At 43.5% G+C, this 26,760-nt stretch overlaps 1 protein-coding gene and 1 long non-coding RNA gene across 3 annotated transcripts in view; one reads left to right on the plus strand and one right to left on the minus strand.

Moving 5' to 3' along the window:
- nol4lb (nucleolar protein 4-like b) overlaps nucleotides 1-26,760 on the minus strand; it is a 372,518-nt gene that overhangs the window by 281,046 nt on the left and 64,712 nt on the right. For both annotated transcript variants that reach the window (XM_068048369.1, XM_068048368.1), the window contains exons 3-4: nucleotides 21,890-22,001; nucleotides 21,668-21,777 (exon numbers count right to left, since the gene is read on the minus strand). In XM_068048369.1, coding sequence (XP_067904470.1) covers nucleotides 21,668-21,777; nucleotides 21,890-22,001 — 222 coding nt within the window. The remainder of the gene's footprint in view (nucleotides 1-21,667; nucleotides 21,778-21,889; nucleotides 22,002-26,760) is intronic.
- The window catches only part of LOC137378195 (uncharacterized), a 36,825-nt gene continuing 12,941 nt past the window's right edge, over nucleotides 2,877-26,760 (plus strand). Inside the window, exons 1-2 of the long non-coding RNA XR_010976578.1 lie at nucleotides 2,877-2,999; nucleotides 3,315-3,365. This is a non-coding gene — a long non-coding RNA (uncharacterized lncRNA). The remainder of the gene's footprint in view (nucleotides 3,000-3,314; nucleotides 3,366-26,760) is intronic.

The raw sequence follows: 26,760 nt of genomic DNA on the forward strand, positions 1-26,760 counted from the left end.
GTGTATAAGTAAAAGACAAGCACGGATTTCATATGTTAGACCATCTACTATTAACCTGATTAAAATGTTTCCTCTACTGTATAATATAAGATGTGGACAAAGATATAACTTGCATTCAGTTACAATGAAAAACAGATGTTGACTGATTAATGATAAATAGGTGATGACAAGACTGCATTGGTAGAGTGCATACGCTTTTCGAGTGATTTGTTTCCTAGTCTCAGTGCAAGTTAATAACATTTAAGTATAGGCTACTTAACGCAAAAAAAAATCTGATAACAGCAAGTTCAGTTTAAGGGCAAGATCCATCCATTTTATTTTCTCCATTCATTTCTATGGCATTGTAATAAACCTCTGTGAAAAGCTAACATTTCCACTTTTACCCTAATTTTCAGCTACTCTGTGATCAAAGGTGTGCATTTTCTTTCTAGGGTTGAATCATTTAATCACCTGTGGTACATGTTACCACAATAAAAACCTCAGAGCTTTAGCAGTATATTCATAGAGGCAAAAAACCCAACAGATTATCTTTCTAGAACTTACCTTATTACTGCACACTCCCCTGTGTTACTTCCTCTTGTATTCTATAGTTTTAAAATTCAAGCTTTGTTTCACCTAACCACTACATCTTGATGTTGCTCAATGTCTCTCCTATTTACTTTCAACCTGGTGATGTCTTGTAATATTGGCCTTTCCCTTCCACATTGCTTCACTATAAATTAGCTTGGACTTTCCTTAGCGAGACATCTAATAAAATTCAGAGTTAATACAAAAAAAAGTCAGATATTACAGCTAACTTATAAATCAATAAAGATCTGTTTACATGTTACCAAGTTCCGGACCAATCAGTAACAGTGAACTTCTGATAAGAAAGTCTTTGATTATTGTTACATTATTTCCTTAATATGTGAAACTGGATGTATAACTGCATTGCCACACTAGAATAACTAAAACTTAGAATCTTATGTTCCTTGGGTGTGAAATGTATTGAAATGTCCTAAGACACATGATGGTTACAATTATCTAAATGCAAGTTTCTATTCTGTATCAAAGGCTTGCAAAAAGCAAGCAATTCCCTTTACTGTATTTCATAACAAGTAGTATTAACTACCTTCCTAAACATCTCAATCCACCTGAGAATATGGCAAATAAAGCATAAATCCAATGCATTTTCAGAAGGTTTCTCTTTGCTGTTTACAGCCTGTACACATATATCCTTCCTGTGTCTGAAAATGAGACCAAAGTATAGAACAAACAAATCTATTATGTGACTGTAACAGTCTGATTTTGGAGGAAAAAAATGCAAATTACTAGAAGAAAATCTATAGCATTACGTTGCTGTATGTTTGAGCATTCCCAGACTAAATCCATTGATACAGCCTGCACTGAAACTAAGACGAAGAGGCTATTCCAATGAGCGTGGAACTCCTTTTCGACTTTAATTACGATTGTTTTCAGAAATGCGAACTCTTGGTATTCTTACATATGATTTTTTAATCCAATATTTATTTTTTTCAGCCTGCATTCTAACCTAATTTATTTTCCGGAAACAAAATCCCTTTACTCGTTCGCCATTATTAAATCAGTCGCTTCCCAAAAAGATCATTCCGTACACTACAAATTACCATTAAAGCATGCACTTGCAAAACCACAAGTATAAATTACAGTAGCTTACTGTCAGGGCGCTCAGTGAAAAAGTTGATGTAGTATTATATTGCACAATGTCATGCAGACGATATATTTAACAAAACCTTGCGATAGGCTTAATTTGCAAAAGCCAATGGAAAAGGAATCAATTTTCAAAAAGAATATTCAATTATGGATTGATGAGGTTGCAGCAGTTTCATCGATTTTTACCGTTTTCTTTTTTGTAGACGCGGTAGAATCACTGGTGATCACTAACTTTTAAGGGTATTGGGGATAACACCCAATATGTAATCATGACTCCTGCAAACAGCGACCTTTACGCTGTGATAGTAAAGGGCAAAAATGATTTAAATGTATGCACAGAATATACTGTAAGTACAACGCATAACAAGGGCAATGAAGAGATAGAACGAAACGCTTATCGCTTATTTATTTCGTTAATCAAACTATGAAGGATTTAGTTGGCGCGGATCGAAATAGAATAAAATCCATGTTAAGACATCATCATAATCACAGGGTTAAAAAAGCATCCAAAAGAAAGCAGAGCATACTTTAAAAAATACACAAGCTCACATGTAATCATTCCCTTAAAAATAGAGAATTCTTGTCAACAATCGGACTTCCTCGCGATCTCCCCTGCAGACAAGCGTGCCATTTAATAAGTAAGCTTTTATTTCGGCCAAGCAAGCGCTTCTTAGACAAAATGGATCAGGTCATTGCATTTTAAAGCTAAGTCTAGTCCAGGGCTCCCCCTCCCTCCCTCCCTCCCTCTCAACACACTGGCAGATCCAAAGCTGCTCCCACTTACTCCACTTCTCCCAGAAGATCGCCCGGCGCCGGCACTCACCTCCCGCGCCGCTGGCTGAGCTCTGAAGGGGGGGGGGGGGGGGGTGGTGGCGGGGAGGGGAAGCGATCGGCGGGCGGCTCCCTGACGGTTTAGGATGTGAGGAGGTCCCGAGCAGGGGGGGGGGGGGGGTTCCCGGTGAAGGCAGAAAGGGAAGCCGGCGACAGACGAGGCGAGAGAGAGAGCGAGCGAGCGGTGTAGCAGCTGACAGATGGGGATGGAGACGAGCGCTGACGTCACGCACTCCGCCGCACGGCGCGGCTCATTTGGCAGCCAGTGGCCACCGTAGTTGGGATCTTGATCTTTTGGAGCGAGGGGCAACGGGGCTCGCGCTTAGCAACGGGTGGGAAGGGGCGGGGAGGCAGGTTACCAGGGAGACGGGGAAGGCTAACAACAGATCGGCCGGCCGAGTGGCCACAGGGGGACGCAGGTGTACTCAAGTGAGAAGCACTACCAACTAGAGCCAGGGAAAGGCCATTAAAGAATCGGTGAGGTCAGAACCAAGTGGGTAAGGTTCCACCTGATAATATTAAAGCGATAGTTATCAATGGGGAATTTAAAAAAATATTTTGTTTATTTGCATGTTATTATGCATAAGTATATTGAAGGAGCAATGCCAGTGCAAGTTATTACTTGAATGTTTCCTCCCAAAAGATATTGCCCAATTATCACTGCATAGATTGGATTAACTAGTAACTGATTTAATTTATGTAAACAAGGCAAAAACCATTATATTTTCTAGTTATAATTTTGACACATTAAGATGTAATATTAGTTGTACACAGAAAACTATCATTTGTACTAAAATATTGTTTGGACATAGGAAGAAGGATAAAGTTCAGAGGAGTAGAACCGGACAAACTCTTTGAAAATGGTTAAGTACTTGAAATTTATCTTTATTCCAAACTTGATGTTCTGCATACACTGTATTCTACAGTAAAATAATAATCAAGCTTCCCAGCATGACTGTTTTTAAAGTACTGACATGAGCGGAGTTCTCTTTTTACTTTTCTACAAAAGCCTTTCTACTTGCATTCAAATTCCTATAATGGGAAGTGGTGGCGTAGTGGTATTGTCACTAAACTAGTAACCCAGATCCCCAGGATATTTGCTCTAGGGACATGGATTTGAATTCCACAACAGCAGAATTTGAATTAATTTAATAAATCTGGAATTAAAAGCTAGTCCAATGATGGCCATGAAACCATTGTCGATAGTTGTAAAAAACCCATTTGATAATGTCCTTAAGGAAAGGAAATTTGCTGTCCTTACCTGGTCTAGGCTACATGTGACTCCAAACCAACAGCAATATGCTTGACTCTTAAGTGCCCTCTAAAATGGCCTAGCAAACCACTCACTCAGTTGTATCTAACCGCTACGAAGTCAATAAAGAATGAAACTGGACACGCCACCTAGCATCGACCTAGGTACCAGAAACGACAATGGCAAACCCAGCCCTGTCGACCCTGCAAAGTCCTCCTTACTAACATCTGGGGGCTTGTGCCAAAGTTGGGAGAGCTGTCCCACAGACTAGTTGAACCAACAGCCTGACATAGTCATGCACACAGAATTATACCTTACAATGTCCCAGACACTGCCATCACCATTTCTGGGTATGTCCTGTCCCACGGGCAGGACAGACCCAGCAGAGGTGGCGGCACAGTGGTATATAGTCAGGAAGGTGTTGCCTTGGGAGTTCCTCAACATAGACTCCAGACCCCATGATGTCTCATGGCATCAGGTCAAACATGGGCAAGGAAACCTCCTGCTGATTACCACCTACTGCCCTCCCTCAGCTGATGAATCAATACTCCTCCATGTTGAACACCACTTGGAGGAAGCACTGAGAGTGGCACGGGCGCAGAATGTACTCTGGATGGGGGACTTCAATGTCCATAAACAAGAGTGGCTCGGGAGCACCACTACTGACCAAGCTGGCTGATTCCTAAAGGACATAGCTGCTAGACTGGGTCTGCGGCAGGTGTTGAAGGAACCAACAAGAGGGAAGAACATACTTGACCTCATCCTCACCAATCTGCCTGCCGTAGGTGCATCTGTCCATGACAGCACTGGTAGGAGTGACCACTGCACAGTCCTTGTGGAGACCAAGTCCTGCCTTCACGTTGAGGATACACCCCAATCGTGTTGTGTGGCACTACCACCGTGCTAAATGGGATAGATTGCGAACAGATCTAGCAATGCAAAACTGGGCATCCATGAGGTGCTGTGGGCTATTAGCAGCAGCAGAATTGTACTCAACCACAATATGTAACCTCATGGCCCGGGATATCCCCCACTCTACCATTACCATCAAGCCGGGAGACCAACCCTAGGTCAATGTAGAGTGCAGGAGGGCATGTCAGAAGCAGCACCAGGCATACATCAAAATGAGGTGTCAACCTGGGGAAGCTACAACCCAGGAATACTTGCATGCCAAACAGCGTAAGCGATCCCTAACCAATGGATCAGATCTAAGCTCTGCATTCCTGCCACATCCAGTCGTGATTGGTGGTGGACAATTAAACAATTAACTGGAAGAGGGGGCTCCACAAATATCCCCATCATCAATAATGGGGGAGCCCAGCACATCAGTGCGAAAGATAAGGCTGAAGCATTTGCAACAATCTACAGCCAGAAGTGCCGAGTTGATCATCCATCTCTGCATCTCTGCCTCCTCCTGAAGTCCCCAGTATCACAGATGCCAGTCTTCAGTTAATTAGATTCACTCCGCATGATATCAAGAAACGACTGAAAGCACTGGATGCTGCAAAGGCTATGGGCCCTGACAATATTCCGGCAACAGTACTGAAGACCTCTGCTCCAGAACTTGCTGCACCCCTAGCCAAGCTGTTCCAGTACAGCTACAACACTGGCATCTACCTGGCAATTTGGAAAATTGCCCAAGTATGTCCTGTGCACAAAAAGCATGATAAATCTAAACCGGCCAATTACCGCCCCATCAGTCTACTCTTGATCAGCAGTAAAGTGATGAAAGGTGTCGTGACAGTGCTATCAAGCAGCACATGCTTAACAATAACCTGCTCAGTGACGCTCAGTTTGGGTTCCACCAGGGCCACTCAGCTCCTGGCCTCATTACAGCCTTGCTTCAAACATGAACAAAACAGCTGAACTAAAGAGGTGAGGCGAGAGTGACTGCCCTTGACATAGAGGCAGCATTTGACCGGGTATGACAGAAAAGAGCCCAAGCAAAACTGAAGTCAATGGGAATCAGGGGGAAAACTCTCCACTAGCTGGAGTCATACCTAGTGCAAAGGAAGATGGTTGTGGTTGTTGGAGGTGAATCATCTCAGCTCCAGGACATCACTGCAGGAGTTCCTCAGGGTAGGCCCAACCATCTTCAGCTGCTTCATCAATGACCTTCCTTCAATCAGAAGGTCAGAAGTGGGGATGTTCGCTGATGATTGCACAATGTTCAGCACCACTCGCGACTCATCAGATACCAAAGCAGTTTGTGTAGAAATGCAGCAAGACCTGGACAATATCCAGGCTTGGGCTGATAAGTGGCAAGTAACATTCGCACCACACAAGTGTCAGGCAATGACCATCTCCAGCAAGAGAGAATCTAACCAGCTCCTCATGACATTCAATGGCATTACGATCGCTGAATCCCCCACTATCAACATCCTGGGGGTTACCGTTGACCAGAAACTGAACTGAACCAGCCATATAAATATCATGGCTACGAGAGCAGGTCAGAGGCTAGGAATCCTGTGGCAAGTAACTCATCTCCTAACTCCCCAAAGCCTGTCCACCATCTACAAGGCACAAGTCAGGAATATGATGGAATACTCTCCACTTGCTTGGATGGGTGCAACTCCAACAACACTCAAGAGGCTCGACACCATCCAGAACAAAGCAGCCCGCATGATTAGCACCCCATCAACAAACATTCACTCCCTCCACCAGCGACACACAGTGGCAGCAGTGTGTACCATCTACAAGATGCACTGCAGCAACGCACCAAGGCTCCTTAGACAGCACCTTCCAAACCCACGACTCTACCATCTAGAAGGACAAGGGCAGCAAATGCATGAGAACACCACCACTTGCAAGTTCCCATCCAAGCCACACACCATCCTGACTTGGAACTATATCGTTGTTCCTTCACTATCGCTGCGTCAAAATCCTGGAACTCCCTTCCTAACAGCACTGTGGGTGTACCTACCCCACATAGACTACAGCGGTTGAAGAAGGCAGCTCACCACCATCTTCTCAAGGACAATTAGGGATGGGCCATAAATGCTGGCCTAGCCAGTGATGCCCACATCCCATGAATGAATTAAAAAAATGTGGCAAATAATTTGGTTGCAAGAAAGGAAAACAAAAATTGACAATTCAAAATCAAACACACAAAAACACTTAAACAGTGACAAGTTATTTTGGGGTTGGGTGGGGGGTTGTAAAATGACTCACCAGGATAAATAATGCCAAAATATATACAATTCAATACATTGTAAAGTAAACTTAAAGTTAGTTAGAATTACAGAGTCAATGAATGATTACAGCACAGAAGAAGGCTATTTTTGGCCCATCACATCTATGCTGGCTCTTTGCAACAGCAACTCCAATAGTTCCTGTCCTCTCCCCTTTTCCCCCGTAGTCCTGCAATTTTTTTCCCCTTCAGATAATTATTCAATACCCTTTTCAAAGCCATGACTGAATGTCTCCACACCACACTCTCAGGCAGTGCATTCCAGATCCTAACCCACACACTGCATAAAAAAGATTTTCCTCATGTCTCCTTTGGATCTTTTGCCATATGCCTTAAATCGGTGTCCACTGGTTCACAACTTTTCCGCCAATGGGAACAGTTTCTCCCTATCTACTCTGTCCAGATCACTCATGATTTTGAACACCTCTATCAAATCTCCTCCCAACCTTCCCTTCTCTAAGGAGAACAGCCCAGCTTCTCCAATCTATTCATGTAACTGAAGTCCACATCCCTAGAACTATTCTCGTAAATATTTTCTGCACTCTCTCTAATACCTTCACATCCTTCCTAAAGTATGGTGCCCAGAATTGGACACAATACTCCAGTTGAGGCCGAACCTGTGTTTTATAAATGTTCACTGTAACTTCCTTGCCTTTGTACTCTATGCCCCTATTTATAAAGCCCAGGATCCCTTATGCCTTATTAACCACTTTCTCAACCTGCCCTGTCACAACAATTTGTGCACATATACCCCCAGGTCCCTCTGCTCCGGCACCCCCTTTATGGTTGTATCTTTTAGTTTATATTGCCTCTCCTAGTTCTTCCTACCAAAATGCATCACTTCACACTTCTTTGCATTAAATTTCATCTGCCATGTGTTTGCCCATTCCACCAGCCTGTCTATTTCCTCTTGAAGTTTATCACTCTCCTACTCACAGTTCACAATACTTCCAAGTTTAATGTCATCTGCAAATTTTGAAATTGTGTCTTGCACATCCAAATCTAGATCATTAATTAGATCAAGAAAAGCAGAGGTCCTAGTACCGACTCCTTGGAACCCCACTGTATACTGTCCTCCAGTCCGAAAAGCAACCATTCACCACTACTCTGTTTTCTGTCGCTCACCTAATTTTGCATCAATGCTGCCACTGTCCCTTTTATTCCTTGGACTTTGACTTTGTTGACAAGCCTGTTATGTGGCACTTTATCAAATGCCTTTTGGAAGTCCATGTACACCCCATTAACCACATTAACCTCAACAACTCTCTCTGTTACCTCATCAAGAAACTCAAGCAAGTTAGTTAAACTCAATTTGCTATTAAAAAATCCATGCTGGTTTTCCTTAATTTATCCACATTGGCTGTTAATTTTGTCCCGAATTATCGTTTTTAAAAGCTTTCCCACCACTGAGATTAAACTAACTGCTCTGCAGTTGCTGGGCTTATTCTCACACCCTTTTTTGAAGAAGGGTGTAACATTTGCAATACTACAGGCGTCTGACACCGCCCTTGTATCCAAGGAGTGCTGGAAGATTTTGGCCAGTGCCTCCACAATTTCCTCCCTTACTTTCTTCCCTCAGTATCCTTCAAGGTCTACAAATTTTACTTCTTAATTCCTAAATTAGATTCAGAACTACTATATACTATTGTTGTGCCCCATAAGTAAAACACTAATATGAAATTGACCCACCAGGTATCATTCAAACACTAAGCAAATCAATATGTCAAAACTCCCAGATATTTTGCACAGGCAACAATATCCACAATTGTGTAATGACATATATATAAGAGCCCATCACAACTTGCAGGATATTTTGTAAACAATTGATGTATTCACCTCTTTTACTTACACCAAGACCAAATACTGTACATAGAATTTTAAAAAAATTTGTTGCATCTTATCATGTGCTCAAGATGTCTGGAACACTTTGCTTCTGAAGTGCAGACACTGTTGTTGCATTGACAGATACAGCAGCCATTGTGCATACAACAGATTTCCACAAACAGCAAATGAATGTGACTACCTAGGTCTTGAAGCATGCTAAGAACATAAGAAACAGGAACAGGAATAGACCATACAGCCCTCTAGCCTGCTCCGCCATTCAATAGGATTACACGTGATCTTCGACCTCAGCTCCACTTTCCCGCCTGATCCCCATATCCCTTATTTTTATATTCATTCAAGGGATGAGCGTCGCTGACAATACCAGCATTTAGTGCCCATCCCTAATTGCCCTTCAGAAGATGGTGGTGAGCTTCCTTCTTAACCCACTGCAGTCTGTATGGTATATGCAACCCCACAGTGCTGTTAGGCAGGGAGTTCCAGAATTTGGACCCAGCAACAGTGAAGGAACGTGATATATTTCCAAGTCAGAATGGTGTGCAACTTGGAGGGGAACTTGTAGGTATTAGTGTTCCCATATGCCCGCTGCCCTTGTTCTCCTATGTGGTAGAGGTAACAGGTTTGGAAAGTGCTGTCAAAGGAGCCTTGGCAAGTTGCTGCAGTGCATCTTGTAGATAGTATATACTGTGAGCCTGTGGTGGAGGGTGTGAACATTTAAGATGGTAAATGGGGTGCCAATCAAGCGGGCTGCTTTGTCCATGAAAGTTTTGGGCCTCTTGAGTGTTGCTGGAGCTGCACTCATCCTGACAAGTGGGGTGTATTCCATCACACTCCTGACTTGTGCCTTATAGATGGTGGAAAGGCTTTGGGAGTCAGGAGGCGAGATACTTGCCACAGAATTCCCAACCTCTGACCTGCTCTTGTTTTCACAGTATTTATGTGGCTCGTCTGGATAAGTTCTGGTCCAATGTTGATCCCCAGGATATTGATGGTGGGGGATTCAGCAATTTATGGCTGAGATAGACAGACTTTTGGTCTCTCAGGGAATCAAGGGATATGGGGAATGGGTGGGAAAGTGGAGTTGAAGCCAAAGATCAGCCATAATCGTACTGAATGGCAGACAAGACTCAAAAGGCCATATGGTCCACTCTTGCTCCTATTTCTTATGTTCTTAGGTTGCCTGGCACTTGTGTGGCGTGAATGTTAGTTGCCACTTATCAGTTCAAGCCTGAATGTTGATCAGGTCTTGCTTCCGTAGCTGAGGAGTTCTGAATGAAACTGAAAACTGTGCAATCATCAGCAAGCATCCCCTCTTCTGCCCTTATGTTGGAAGGAACATCATTGATGAAGCAGCTGCAGATCGTTGGACCTAGGGCACTGCCCTGAGGAACTCCTTCAGCAATGTCCTAGGGCTTCGATGATTGGTCTCCAACAACCACAACCATAACCATCTTCGTTTGTACTCCAGCCAGTGGTGAGTTTTCCCCCTAATTCCCATTGACTTCAATTTTACTTGCGCTCCTTGATGCCACACTCGGTCAACTGCTGCCTTGATGTCAAGGGCAGCCACTCTCACATCACCTTGAATCCCTTGATTGGTTCCTTCTGTGTCAACCCCTGGAAAAAAACTCTCCACCCATTCCCTTACAACTGCACTTTGGCCCTCCATGCACCGTGACATTTTGACAGCTACTGATCTGTTCAGCCACATCCTCACCTCCACCTTCAAAGCCCTCGTCCCCATTAAAGCCATCACTCTCTCACACCCTGGCCGTCACCACAGTACAGCCCTAATCTCTGCTTCCTTAAGTCCAAGGGACATAGACTCGAATAGATATGGTGGACAACCACCATTCACCACTGGTTATGGCTGGATCACATAAAGCACTATCATTGGATCCTGCTGTCTGTCGTCTGCTAAAACTGCTCACTATTCCAGGATAGTCCTGGAATGCAAAGGTAACCTCTGACTTCTTTTCTCTACTGCAAACTGTCTTCTTAAACCTCTTTCCCCGTCTCCTCCGCTCTCACATCCAACAAGTGCAAAGTGCCCATGGTTATTTTGTCAATAAGATAAAGAGCAGCTGCCTCTGCCACTTTCCTCCTTTTCTTTCGCCCACTGGGCTGAACTTCCTCTAAAGCTCCCTCCTTCTTTAGTCGTGTACTTGTATCTTTCTCCAGTTTCTCTCCTATCTCCCTTCATGCCCTCTCCGAGCTAATCGTGTCCACAAGACCAATCTCCTACTTTCTTGACTCTCCCCACTAAGCTACCAACCACTCAACTTCCCTTTTCTCCCCCGTCTCTTCCCACCTACATCCGTGACTCTGCGGACGCCCTATGTCATTTTAACAATTTCCAGATTCCTGGCCCTAAGCGCCTTCTCTTCACTATGGACATCTAATCTCTCTACACCTCTATCCCCCACCAGGCTGGTCTAAGGGCTCTCCGCTTCTTCCTTGAACAGAGGCCCAACCAGTCCCCAACCACCCTCCTCCGCCTAGCTGAACTTTTTCCTTACTAAACAATTTCTTCTTCAACTCCACTCACTTCCTTCAAATAAAAGATGTTGCTTTGGGTACCCGCATGGGTCTTAGTTATGCCTATCTTTTTGTGGGATATGTCGAACATTCCTTGTTCCAGTCCTACACTGGCTTCCTACCCATCTCTTTTTCCAGTATACTGATGACTGCATCAGTACTGCTTCCTGCTCTCGCCCCAAACTGGAAAGCTTCATCACTTTGCTTCCAATTTCCACCCTTCTCAGGGCCTATTTCCAACACTTCCCTTCCTCGACTTCTCTGTCTCCATCCCTGGGGTTAGGATGTCTACTAATATTCATTATAAGCCCACCGACTCCCACGGCTATCTTGACTAGACTTCCTCACACCCTGTTTCCTATAAGGACTCCATCCCATTCTCCCAGTTTCTCTATCTCTGACACATCTGTTCTGATGATGCAACCTGCCACAACAGCGCTTCTGACATAGAGTCATACAGCATAGAAACAGGCCCTTCGGCCCACCACACCATGCCGACCATAATGCCTATCTATACTAATCCCACCTGCCTGCATTAATTCCATATCCCTCTATGCCTTGCTTATTCAAGTACCTGTCCAGATGCCTCTTAAATGTTGCTACTGTCCTGCCGCCACCACCTCCTCAGGCAGCTCATTCCAGATACCCACTATTCTTTGTATGAAAAATTTACCCCTTTGAACCTCCTCCCTCTCACCTTAAATCTATGCCCTCTGGTTTTAGTCACCCCCTACCATGGGAAACAGACTCTGGCTATCTACCCTATCTATGCCTCTCATAATTTTATATGCCTCTATCATGTCCCCTCTCAGCCTCCTTCTCTCCAGGGAAAACAGACCCAGCCTATCCAATCTCTCTTTATAACTCAAGCCCTCCAAACCAGGCAACATCCTTGTGAATCTTTTCTGCACCCTCTGTAGCTTAATCTCATCTTTCCTGTAGTGCGTCGACCAGAACTGCACACAGTACTCCAAATACGGCCTGTCTTGCTTTTTCCTCAACTGAGGATCCCCCCCTCCCACCCCCCCCCCCCCCCACCTCCACTGTGGTTGACAACTTTGTCTGACCTATTTCCCGCATTTCTGCCCTTACCCCTTCCTCTCCCTCCTAGAACCGTGACAGGGTTCCCCTTGTCCTCATTTTCTACCCCACCAGCCTCCACCAGCCTCCACATCCAAAGAATCATCTTCCGTCATTTCCGCCACCTCCAGCGTGATGCCACCACCAAACACATCTTCCCTTCCCCTCCCCTGTCAGCATTCTGAAGGGTTTGTTCCCGCCGTGACACATTAGTCCACTCCTCCATCACCCCCGTCACCTCATCCCCTTCCCATGGCACCTTCCGCATGCAATCGCAGGAGGTGTAATACCTGCCCTTTTACCTCCTCTGTCCTCACCATCCAAGGTCCCAAACATTCCTCCCAGGTGAAGCAGTGATTTACTTGTACTTCCTTGAATTTAGTATGCGGTATTCACTGCTCACAATGGGTTCACCTCTATATTGTGGAGGCCAAATGCAGATTGGATGACCGCTTTGCAGAACACCTCCACTCAGTCCAAAAGCATGATCCCGAGCTTCCGGTTGCTTGCCATTTCAACAACCCCACCACCCCACCCCCCTCCCCCCCAGCTGCTCATTATTCTGCTATTAACACTCTCTCTGGACTAATGCTTTGTCTTTCACCACAAACATTAACACACATTTTGCCTTTATCACAGGACAGCTTTGTGATTTAATCTCTCCTGCCCTCTGTCCTATCACACACCTTCCTTTTTGTTCTCTTCCCCACCAACCGCCACCACCCCCCTCACTTCACTTGCTTAAAACCTAATTCTTTTCTAATCTTTGCCAGTTTTGATGAAAGGTCACAGACCTAAAACGTTAACTCTGCTTCTGTCTCCACAGATGCTGCCTGACCGGCTTAACATTTTCAGCACATTCTGTTTGAACTCAACTTCTCTTCCTGGCTCTCATGTTAGCTGACATTATGAATGGTTCTCTCTCCTCAGGTACTGTCCCCCTCACCATCAAATATGCTGTCATGACTCCTCATTGAAAAAACAATCCTTTACCCCTCCGTCTTTGCAAACTACCATCCCATCTTCAACCTCCCTTTCCTATCCAAAGTCCTTGAACATGTTCTCGCCTCCCAAATTCATGCCCGTCTTTCCTGGAACTCCATGTTTGAATCCCTTCAATCAGGTTTCTCCCCTGCCACAGTATCAAAACAGCTCTAATCAAAGTCACAAATGACTTTCACGTGGCTGTGACAAAGGTAAATTATCACTTCTCATCCTTCCCAACCTGTCTGCAGACTTTGACACAGTTGATCACACCATCCTCCTCCAACGTCTCTCCACCGTCGTCCAGCTGGGTGGGACTGCACTCATCTGGTTCTATTTTTATCTATCTAATCAAAGTCAGAGAATCACCTGCAATGGCTTCTCCTCGCTCTCCCACACAGTTCCTCTGGTGTCTCCAAAGAGTTATCCAAGCCCCCCCTTTTCATCTACATGCTGTGCCTCGGTGACATCATCCTAAAACTTGTCAGTTTCTACCTGTACATTGACAACACCCAACTCTACCATACCACCACCTCTCTCAACCTGTCTCTAAATGGTCAGACTGCTTGTTTGACATCCAGAATTGGAAGAGCAGAAATTTCCTTTAAATAAATCCTAGGAAAACCGAAGCCATTGTCTTCAGTACCCAAGACAAACTCTGCTCCTTAGCCCCCGACTCCATCCCTCTCCCTGGCAACTGTGTGAGGCTGAACCAGACTGTTCACAATCTTGGTGTCAGATCTGACCCCAGGATAAGCGCCCAACCACATATCCACACCATCACTAAGACCACCTATTACCAGTTCCATAACATTGCCCAACTCCATCCCTGCTTTAGCTCATCTGTTGCTGAAGCCCTCATCCATGCCTTAGCTACCTGTAGCTAACACATTTCTGGCCAGCTCCCACCTTTTACACTACATAAACGTGAGGGCATTCAAAACTCTGCTGCCTGTATTCTAACTCACCCCAAGTCTCATTCACCCAGTTAAGCAATGTCTCGATCTTAAAAATCTCATCCTTGTTTTCAAATCCCTCAATGGCCTTGCCGCTCCCTATCTCTGTAATCTCCTCCATAATTCTCTGAGATATCTATGCTCTCTAATTCTAGCCTCTGGAGCATCCCCAATTTTAATCGCTCCACCATTGGTGGCCATGCCTTCAGCTGTCTGGGCTGTAAGCTTTGGAATTCCCTTTCTAAACCTCATTGCCTTGTTACCTCTCTCTCCTCCTTTAAGACATTCCTTTAAACCTACCTCTTTGACTAAGCTTTTGCTCACCTGCCCCAATATCTCCTGACGTGGCTCAGTGTCATATTTTGTTTTATAATGCTCCTATGAAGTGCCTTGGGGCTTTTATTATGTTAAAGGTGTTAAATAAATACAAGTTGTTGTTGATTCCCTTACAGTCCAAAAATTTATCGATCTTAGCCTTGAATACATTAACAGCAGAGCATTCAGAGCCCTGTGTGGTAAAGAATTCCAAAAATTTACAACCTTCTGAGTGAAAAGATTTCTTCATCTTAGTCCTAAATGGTCGACCACTTAGACTATGCTCCCTGGTTCTAGACTCTCCAGCCAGGGGAAACAGCCTCTCCATATCTACCTGCTAAGCCCTTTCAGAATGATATATTTCAATGAGATCACCTCTCATTCTGCTAAACTCCAAAGGGTATAAGTCCATTCTACTCAATCTTTCCTCAGAGGACAACTCTCATCCCAGAAATCAATCTAGTGAATCTTCATTGCACCACCTCTTAGTTAAGTATATCCTTCCTTAGTTACGGAGACCAAAACTATACACAGTACTCGAGGTGTAGTCTCACCAAAGTACTATTTCAGCAAGACTTCCTTACTGTTGTACTTCAATAATCCCTTTTCAAAAAAGATCAACGTACCACTTGCCTTCCTAATTTCTTGCTGTACCTGCATGTTAATTTTCTTTATTTCTTGTGCAAGGAACACCCAAATCCCTTTGAACACCAACTTTTAATAGTTATTCACAGTTTGAAAAATATTCTGTTTTTCTATTCTTCCTACCAAAGTGAATAACCTCAACTTTCCCACATTATACTCCACCTGTCACTTTCTTACCACTCACATAACCTATCTATATCATTTTTCAGACACCTTGGGCCGGATTTTCAATATGGAGGCAGGAAACAAGAACTGGGTCTGGTTTATGGTCTATTCCTACTCTCTTGTTTTCGATCCTTTAACCGATCCTATATCCATGCCAACATAGTGACAAGTAACATTCACACCACACCAATGCCAGGCAATGACCATCTCCAACAAGAGAAAATCTAGCCATCTCCCCATGACATTCAATGGCATCACGATCACTGAATTACCATTGACCAGAAACTGAACTGGATCAGTCATATAAATACCATGGCTACAAGAGCAGGTCAGAGGCTAGGAATCCTACGGCGAGTAACTCACCTCCTGACTCCCCAAAGCCTGTCCACCATCTACAAGGCACAAGTCAGGAGTGTGATGGAATACTCTCCACTTGCCTGGATGGGTGCAGCTCCAACAACACTTAAGAAGCTCGATACCATCCAGGACAAAGCAGCCCGCTTGATTGGCACCCCATCCACAAACATTCACTCCCTCCGTAATCACCGCACGGTGGCAGCAGTGTGTACCATCTACGAGATGCACTGCAGCAACACACCAAGACTCCTTAGACAGCACCTTCCAAACCCGCGACCTCTACCACCTACAAGGACAAGGGCAGCAGATGCATTGGAACTCCACCACTGCAAGTTCCCCTCCAAGCCATATACCATCCTGGCTTGGAACTACATCGCTGTTCCTTCACTGTCGCTGGATCAAAATCCTGGAACTCCCTTCCTAACAGCACAGTGGGTGTACCTGCCCTGCATGGACTGCAGCAGTTCAAGAAGTTGGCAATTAGGGATGGGCAATAAATGCTGGCCAAGCCAGCAACTCCCACATCCCAAGAATGAATTTTTAAAAAATTACCTCCAACCACATGAGCCCTTATCTTATGTAATAACCTTTTGTGTGCTATGGCAGGGCTCTCCTAATGGCAACCTGGGGGCCACATACATTAGTATCAGAAGAAGAAACAGGATGGTAGTCATTCTTGTGCTTAGATTTCTTACTCGCTGGTTTGTCCTGTTTAAAATTTGTGAGCCTTGAAGTTTGAAGGGACTTTTCTTCTTCTCACTGTTACCTGATTGATAAATAAATACTAAAGCAAAACATCATGATTTGGGACAGAGGAAATTATGAAGGTTTTAGGAGCAAATTAGCTGAGGTGGATTGGGAAAATACATTAAAAGGTATGACAGTACATAGGCACTGGATAGTCCTTAAAGAAATATTACATATTATACATTCCTTCAAGGCACAAAAACCCCAAAAGAAAAGGCAGTCAACTGTGGATAACAAAGAAAGTTAAGAATTGTATAAGAGTAAAAGAAAAGGCCTATAAAGTTGCCAGAAATAGTAGTAAACCCTCTATGGCAGTAATATCCTTCTTAAGGAGTACTGTGTGCAGTTTTGGTCCCCTTACCTTAAGAAGGATATATGAAGGTTCACCAGACTTGCTCCTGGGATGGCGGGACTGTCCTATGAAGAGAGATTGGGGAAACTGGGCCTGTATTCTCTAGAGTTTCGAAGAATGAGAGGTGATCTCATTGAAACCTACAAAATACTTAAAGAGATAGACAGGGTAGATGCAGCTAAGATGTTTCCCCTGGTTGGGGAGACTAGACACAATTTCAAAATAAGGGTGAAGCCACTTAGGACAGAGATGAGGAGAATTTTTTTTACTCAGAGGGTTGTGAATCTTTGGAATTCTCTACCCCAGAGGACTGTGGAAGCTCAGTCACTGAGTATGTGTAAAGCAGAGGTTGACAGATTTCTAAATAGAAATGGCATATGAGGATAGTGTGGGAAAAAGGCATTGAAGTGGATGATCAGCCATCATCATATTGAATGGTGGGGCAGGCTCGACAGGCTGAATGGCCAACTCCTACTCCTATGTTCCTATGTTCTAATGGTAGATTCAGCAATTTGAGATATTTGCAAATTAATGGGAACAAGTTGTGAAGAGGACATAAAGAGTCTGCAAAGGGATATAGATAGGATAAGTGAGTGGGCAAAAATTTGGCAGATGGAGTTGTCATGCACAGAAGGAGCTGTGATAAACTTAACAATGAAATGGAGGAATTATGAAGTTAAAAAGTCAACTGTTAAAACTAAATCACTGAACTTGGACATGTGAACCACAGTCAAAATGGAGTAGTGTCCAAATGACCCTTCCTTTACTGGAAATCCATAAACTCATCTGCAAAGATGATACTCATTAACCTCATCTGAAATAGCTCTGGGGAGACCTTCTTTGAAATTGAAAGGAGCTGTTGCATATTAATGACTCTGATCGACACAAATTAACTAGCAGAGGATGCTGGAGACAGGCTAACTCATAGCCAAACCAAGACGAATAAGATGTGAAGCAGCAACATCTTAACAGAATGATTCCCATTCAAACATAAAACGATGGCTATGGTTATCATCCTGGCCCATTTTGTGGACACAACAGGGGAGAGGGCCATGCATCTCCTAACAGGAACTCCAATGTGATAAATTTTAATCTTAAAAAGGTAGCTCTTCGGGAGAGAGAGAGGTGGGTGGGGGGGGGGGGGGGGGGGGCGGGTGCAGTTGAGAGATCAAGCCAACATCACAGAAAGCCTGTGAGAAGGATCCAGCAGGCAAAAGAAGAACCCTGCTGACCAAGAACAGTCCCACAGCAGAGACATCACAAAGCGGCTTGAGACTAACCATCTGTGAAGGTAACAAACTGCACACCACCAGCTTTGAGCTGTATTACAACCACTAGAGCTCTACAATACCTCTGCAAGTTCAAGACCGTGAATTATCAGGCTTGTAGCTTTTTAAAAAAAAAGACTTTTCCTCCGAGAAGACTCAATCTTATGTAAACCACGAACACTTACCTCACTTGGGACTTTAAACTAACTCTTACCCTTTTCTTTCTATCTATTTTTGTATATGTATGTATGGGTGAATGTATGTGTGAGTGAGGATGCGATCATTTTGGGATTTATTTAAAAATATTTTTTTTTTACTGATGAGAAAACCTGTCCTTTCTCCGTTTATTTGACCCTAAGGAGGAGACTCTGGTGCTAAAGCAGCATTTTAACAACACGATTGCAAGTCAGTTGGGAGGTGAACAGTGGGAACCACCCACATCCCTTACCACCTGTATTATGTGGGAAAATGTGAGGTTGTCCACTTTGATGGGAAGAATAGAAAAGCAGAATATTATTTAAATGGAGAGAGACTGCAAAATGCTGCAGTACAGAGGGACCTGGTGTCCTTGTACATGAATCATAAAACGTTTGCATGTAGGTACAGCGAGTAATTAGGAAGGAAAATGCAATGTTGGCATTTATTGCAAGGGGAATGGAGTATAAAGGTAAGGAAGTCTTGCTACAACTGTGCAGGGCATTGGTGCGACTGCACCTAAAGTACTGTGTACAGTTTTGGTCTCCTTAATTAAGGAGGGATGTACTTATATTGAAAGCAGTTCAGAGAGGTTCACTAGGCTGATTCCTGGGATGAAGGGGTTGTCTTATGAGGAAAGGTTGAGCAGGTTGGGCCTATACTCATTGGAGTTTAGAAGAATGAGAGGTGATCTTATTGAAACATAAGAATCTGAGGGGGTAGATGCTGAAAGGATGTTTCCTTTCTAGGGGGGCACAGTTTAAAAATATGGGGTCTCCAAATTAAGATGGAGCTAAGTAGGAATTTCTTCTCTCGGGGGGTATTATTCTTTGGAATTCTCTTCCCTAAAGAGTAGTGGAGGCTGGCCATTGAATATATTCAAAGCTGAGTTAGACAGATTTTTGATCTAGCAGGGAGTCAAAGGTTATGGAGGGTTGGCAGGAAAGTGGAGAAAAGGCCACAATCAGATCAGCCATGATCTTATTGAATGGCGGAGCAGGCTCGAGGGACCAAATGGCCTACTCGAGCTCCTATTTCTTATGATCTTATTGATTTAAACAATGGCCCCAATTTTGCAATGCAAATAACAGTGATGCGATGAGCTGTGCTACTCCAGTCCCTCATTGATAGATTTGGCATTAAAACACATAAAGGGCATAAATTTGCAGTACTTACACACTAAACATGCCAGAAAAAGTTAGAGCTGGTACATTTAGGTGTAAGTATTTTTAAATGGCATGATAAGTCTTAGTCATTGCCACACAACCTCTCTGCTCCTGAAACTTTAATTTTGCAAGTGTGAAATCTCATTCCTTCAGAATTTAATTATTATTGGAAATTTTTAAAACATTTTTTTTTACTGTTTCTTTGTTCTTCTCTCATATCTCTTGCTTTTAATCCTATCTTTCTGTCTCTTTATTTTGCTTTCTGTACATGATTTTACATTGAATTAAGTAACCTAATTTTTACTTCCGAGTTTAGACTCTGTGTGTCTCAGTGAAGATTCTTCAGTCTGATTGGTTGAAAAAAACACACTACTCACACAGGTCCCAGATCCCCTGTAGAGGGCACCACACTGAAAAGGATCTCTAACTACCTTAGGTTGCCACTCAAAAGCCCACAAAAAGTCTGTGGACAGCTGTGAGTGTAATGAGTAGACAGTGCCATTCCATCGCCACTGACAGCAAAAATACGGGTCTTTATCTTGAACCCCCTCCTCCCCTCATGACACCCCCCTCCCCAGAAAGCTCCATATTATGCAACTGTATGACCCACAATCAACAGCTTCTAACAAACTTATGCTATAGTATACAGAAGTGTCTGGAAATTGTCTGAAATCTCTTTCTGATATTTTATCAAGGGTCTTATCCCAGTTATTTTATATTTAAAAAATTTACCTTGACCTCCACCAAAACAGCAGATGGAGCAATTTTGTATGCTGCTAAGGCCATAGAGATCACTAACCATAGTTTATAGTTTAGAGATACAGCACTGAAACAGGCCCTTCGGCCCACCGAGTCTGTGCCGACCATCAACCACCCATTTATACTAATCCTACACTAATCCCATATTCCTATCACATCCCCACCTGTCCCTATATATTTCCCTACCACCTACCTATACTAGGGGCAATTTATAATGGCCAATTAACCTATCAACCTGCAAGTCTTTGGCATGTGGGAGGAAACCGGAGCACCCGGAGGAAACCCACGCAGACACAGGGAGAACCAGTTGATAAAAATGTGTAAACCTTGCTAAAAATTGACAAATTGATCACTGGGAAAAACATTATTGCAGAATTATTTCATTTTATTTGCAAATTCTGGTTAGGTGACAGCATTGTGATGAGTGTAAAATTTCACAACTTTTTCAAATACTTTTAATGCAAATATTTTACTAAAATAATCAAGAAATAAGAGTAAACATTTCTATGAACACTTGAGATGTATATTGCTATAAAATCAATTCATTAATTACAATCTTTAACACCAGAGGGCAAGCTTGACTCAAATAGTTGCCTGATCATAGATAATCAATAATGCATCTCAAACTGGACTATGTGGACATGCCAAAATGCCTTGTTATTCAACTGCTATGAAACATATAAACGTTATAAGATAAATGTACAGATGTATTTTGTTTTTATCGCCTGCCTGTTCTATGTCATAAATTATTATCTCCTGTCTCATCTATATCTTCCTGTACCTTTCCAACCTGTTCCCAGGCCTTTGGGAATACTATTTTTAAATTGGTTATTAGGTGAGCAGCACATATGAAACATCTGGGGCAAAACAGGCAGGCTGTATTACTTGGTAACAACAATATTGGTGCACTTTTTGCCGTCCTAATACAAATAAGCTTTCCAGTTTTTGGTGTTTATTTTTAATACAACTTTCAATTCACCAAGTGCATTGTTCTGTGTTTTTTTTAAAAATCATTAAAACAATCAACATCAAGCTAAAGCATTAAAGTTGCACTTATTTAGTGGCATCAGTCAGCAGAAATAGGGTATGTTATTCACTCAGCAAACATGAACCACTTGGCCATAAGTTTCCTTACAAAATTATTCAGACAGTAGTTTTTAATCAGCTTCATGAAACAATGGAGAGTTACTAGTGAGAATATTTCATATTTTTCCTGCAATGTGTTTTATTGGTGTTATCAAAATAAACACCAACTTTTAAATGTTGCATTAGTGTGAGTTTTATCGATTAAACCAGGAAATATTAAATATAACTGAATGTAACATGAAATGTCTGCATTATTTGTCAAACTTACCAGTTCTTGGGGTGCACTCATAAACTGGAGTTTCATCTGCTTCAGGTATGTGGCAGTAATGGGCATATTATAATCTATCACACCAGCCAGTGAGGAAGGTCTTTCATTTTCTGAAAAATGTGTAAAATAAGCTGCATTATGATCTATTGTTTCGATGCATCAAGAATGAAATTAATTGTTCCTGCAGAAATATACCAGATTCAATAAATCTCCAGCATTTACCTTTTGAGTCCACACCATTCGGGTTTATGTGCATTCGTTTTTGACATTCGGTGCAGCTCATTAGAAACCTTGTCACTGCTTCTCTTGGGAGAAATGCATATGTCTCAGCAATCTGGTTTTGAGAAATGGAGAATATTTCAGTTAGGACAAAACCACTATTTGATTTACAAAGGCAATCTGTAATTGAAGGCCTAAAATAGTGCTGGACAGAAAAGAAACCTTCCTTCACGCTTATTAAACACCTGTCACTTCATGACTTGATCTGTATAATCATGAAGTGTGAGCGTTTGTAGAACAGAATAAAATTGTTGCTGTAATATAAAGATTTCACTGGTTGGAGGTTGCCACAGAAACAGAGTACATTCCTAGAATGATCGAAACAGTTTGTTAGTGCACCATATGATTTATTGTTCAAGTTCAGTCACAGAACATATGTGTAAACAAATATATCTGAGCTACACCTTCTATTACACATGATTATTGTAAGGTTTAAATTCACTTTATTCATTCATTCAATTTTGTTGGTGGTTAATTTCAATATCTTACAAGAATATTTGTTTAAGAACTGTTGGAGTGTACTGAAAGAAAATACAAAACTTATTTTCTAAGTAACCAGCAACCACAAAGCACAATTATATTTCAACCCTACAAAATTTTATAAACAAAAGTGATGTTTCATTGAAAGCACTGAGACATGTCTTTGTTGGCTCTTTCCAGTGCATAGACAATAACATTTTTATTTTATATTTCTTTTAACAGATTTTCAAACAACCTTCCATGTGATAGTTACATGCCCTTGTTGTCTTCCAAGCATGATTTTCTTAAATGCTGTAACATAAAAAAATTGTGCTTTGTTTTTCAAAGAAATTTTGGGAACTATTGCACTAATTTCTCTTCTGTGTAGACGCCCTACTTTTAATCACCCCCTCCAGCTCGCCCCCATATTATTAAAGGTAATAATATTCACCTATGCCCTGCCCTCCTCGGTAAAGTTCACATGCAGTATTCCATTTACTCGAAGAGCAGGGACATGGGTACTCACTGCCAGACAACTTTTAATATGTCTTTGGAGTTAGTACTATTTAAGCTTGTGTGTCAATCAGATTTTTTACTTTAGTTTAGGCAGGTAAAATAATGCAAATTCCAAACATTATCTACAAATTGACACATTAAGTTTGCTGGTTACCCTAACCGTAGACATCATAAGTATAACATTCTGATTCTGTGTGCCCCAAGAGAAAATATTAACATTGTAGGTAACAAAGGATCATAATAAAATCTATAAAATAAACTAGTACTATCACAAAAATGTTCTCTTCCCTAGTTTCACATTTTAATTTTCAGAAGAGGGGGCGGCACAGTGGCGCAGTGGTTAGCACTGCAGCCTCACAGCTCCAGCGACCCGGGTTCAATTCTGGGTACTGCCTGTGTGGAGTTTGCAAGTTCTCCCTGTGACTGTGTGGGTTTTCTCCGGGTGCTCCGGTTTCCTCCCACAGCCAAAAGACTTGCAGGTTGGTAGGTAAATTGGCCATTATAAATTGCCCCTAGTATAGGGAGGTGGTAGGGAAATATAGGGATAGGTGGGGATGTGGTAGGAATATGGGATTAGTGTAGGATTAGTATAAATGGGTGGTTGATGGTTGGCACAGACTCGGTGTGTTGTAGGGTCTGTTTCAGTGCTGAATCTCTAAATAAATAAAATTTTTAAAAAGATGACATCATCATTTGACCGATCATCAACAATGTGTATTTCTATAGCGCCTTTACTGTAATAAAACACCCCCTGGTGCTTTACAGGAACGTTATAATACAAAATATGACCCCAAGCCATGTAAGGCAGTATTAGGGCAGATGACCAAAAGCTTGGTCAAAGAGGTAGGTTTTAAGGAGCATCTTAAAAGGAGAAAAAAAAAAGAGGGAATTCCAAAGCATAGGACCTTGGCAGCAGAAGGCACAGTCACCAATGGTGGAGCAATTAAATATGGGAATGCTCAGCAGGCCAGAATTAGAACAGCACAAATATCTCGGAGGGTTGTGGGGCTGGAGGAGATTACAGAGATAAGGAGCGGCAAGGCCATGAAGGGATTTGAAAAAAAAGGACGAAAATTTTAAAATCAAGGTGTTGCTTAATCAGGAGCCAACGTAAGTCAGCAAGCAGAGAGGTGATGGGTGAACGGGACTTGGTGCAAGTAAGGACACGGTCAGCCTAGCTTTGGCTGATTTTAAGTTTATCACGGGTAGAATGTGGGAGTCCAGCCTCGAGTGCATTGGAATAATCAAGTCTAGAGGTGACATAGGCACAGGTGAAGGTTTCAGCAGCAGATGAGTTGAGGCAGGAGTGAAGTCGGACGATGTTTTGCAGGTGGAAGTATGCTGTCTTAGTGATAGTATGGATATATGGTCGGAAGTTCATCTTAGGGTCAATTATGACACCATGGTTGCAAACAGTCTGGTTCAACCTCAAATAGTTGCCAGGGAGAGGCTGGAATTGATGGCTAGGGGACAAAGTTTGTGGTGCGGACAAAAGATTTTATCCTGGTGACTGGGGTCTTGATGTCCGGAGAAAGTGACACCGAGAACCTTGTGTCGCCTGTTCTGTGGGAGGCCCACAGAATCTTGTGCCAATTAGGCACTTAAGGGGACAGCGGTGGGCCTTCCACGGGATCAAGGACCCTGATGACCGAAGTCCCGCTCTCGCAGTGCTGCTAGCTAATCAGAGGCCAGCATCTCTATCACTGAGTACCTATCTGAGGCCCAGGAGCAGTGCTGGACCTAGGCCACACGTAAGACAGGGTGAGAGGGGTCTCGCGGGGTGGGGGTCATGTGGGTGTTGTGGGGTTGATAGCAAGGGTATGGAGGTGGCTCTTAGTGGGGCCTGCCCTTCCTAATGCCTAGTCCCTCATTTAGGCACTGTGCCTTTTAATGAGAGACCCCCCCAACCCCATAACTGGAAAGCAGCCCACACGGCTAATTGCGGCAGTGGCGGGATGAGGCCCTTAATTAGGCATTAATTGCCCTGTTGAGTGCTTCAATTGGCGGCGGGGCAGGAAGGACGTTCACAGGCCTGCCCAGACTTAATTTTGGTGGAGGTGGGAAGGTGGTGGGGTCCGTCCCTGCCACCAGCCCACCCAATTTTATGCTCTCTCTACCTCCAAACCCACCATGGGGGAGAGTATAAAATTCCCCCCAATGTCTTTGGTCTTCCCAATATTTAATTGGAGAAAATTTCTGCTCATCCAGTACCGGATGACAGACAAGCAGTCTGACAATTTAGAGACAGTGAAGGAGTCAAGAGAGATGGTGGTGAGGCAGAGCTGGGTGTTGTCAGCGTACATGTGAAAACTGACTTTGCGTTTTTGAATGATATTAACGAGGGGCAACATGTAGACGAGAAATAGGAGGGGGCCAAGGATAGATCCTTGGGGGACACTAGAGGAAATGATGCAGGAGCCGGAAGAGAAGCCATTGCAGGTGATTCTCGAACTATGATTATATAGGCAAGAACAGAACCAGGTGAGTGCAGTTCCACGCAGCTGGATGACAGCAGAGGCATTGGAGGAGGATAGTTTGGTCAACCACGGCAAAGGTCAAGGAGGGGGAGAGATCATTTACCTTTGTCATTGTCACATAGGATGTCATTTGTGACTTTTTTTATAAAAGCCCTTTTTAGTACTGTGGCAGAGGAGGAAGGAAACGAACGGGCCTCTGGCACGGGGTCCTGCACTGTGGCTCAGAAGGGAAGGAGGGAGAACGGGAGAGCACTAGTCATCGGGGACTCGATGGTGAGGAGTACCGACAGGCGGTTCTGTGGGAGCAAGCGAGACGCACGGATGGTTTGTTGCCTCCCTGGTGCCAGGGTCCGTGATGTTTGTGATCGCGTCTTCAGGATCCTTAAAGGGGAGGGGGAGCAGCCAGAGGTCGTGGTGCACATTGGCACCAACGACGTAGGAAGGAAGGGTGGCACAGATGTTAGAAGTGAGTTTAGGGAGTTAGGCTGGAAGCTGAAAGCTCGGACGGACAGAGTTGTTATCTCTGGTTTGTTGCCGGCGCCACGTGATAGTGAGGCTAGGAATAGGGAGAGAGCACAGCTGAACACGTGGCTGCAGGAATGGTGTAGGAGGGAGGGCTTCCAGTTCTTGGATAATTGGACTGCATTCTGGGGAAGATGGGACCTGTTCAAACAGGACGGGCTGCATCTGAACCAGAGGGGCACCAATATCCTGGGAGGGAGGTTTGCTAGTACTGTTCGGGAGGGTTTAAACTAGTTTGGGAGGGGGATGGGAACCGGACTTGTAGTCCAGGGACCAGTGGGTCCACTCAGAAAGACAAAGAGTGTAGTGAGGTATTGGGGAAGGTAGCACTGTCGCAGAGGACAGATGGGCACGGAGAAGGGTTAAAGTGCGTATACTTCAACGCAAGAAGCATCAGGAATAAGGTGAGTGAATTGAAGGCGTGGATGGGCACTTGGGACTACGATGTTGTGGCCATCACTGAAACGTGGATAGGTGAGGGGGAGGAATGGTTCTTGGAGGTACCTGGTTATAGATGTTTTCATAAGATTAGGAATGGTGGTAAAAGAGGTGGGGGGGTGGCATTGTTAGTTAGAAATAGTGTAACAACTGCTGAAAGAATTTTCGAGGAGGATCTGCCGACTGAGGCACTGTGGGTTGAGGTCAGGAACAGGAAAGGAGCAGTCACCTTGATGGGAGTTTTCTATCGGCCCCCCAATAGCAGCAGGGAGGTGGAAGAGCAGATTGGGAAACAGATTTTGGAAAGGAGCAGAAGTCACAGGGTAGTAATTATGGGGGATTTCAACTTCCCAAATATTGATTGGCAACTCTTTAGATCGAATAGTTTGGATGGGGTAGTGT

The sequence above is a fragment of the Heterodontus francisci genome, chromosome 16 (assembly GCF_036365525.1).
Source record: "Heterodontus francisci isolate sHetFra1 chromosome 16, sHetFra1.hap1, whole genome shotgun sequence".
NCBI lineage: Eukaryota > Metazoa > Chordata > Chondrichthyes > Heterodontiformes > Heterodontidae > Heterodontus > Heterodontus francisci.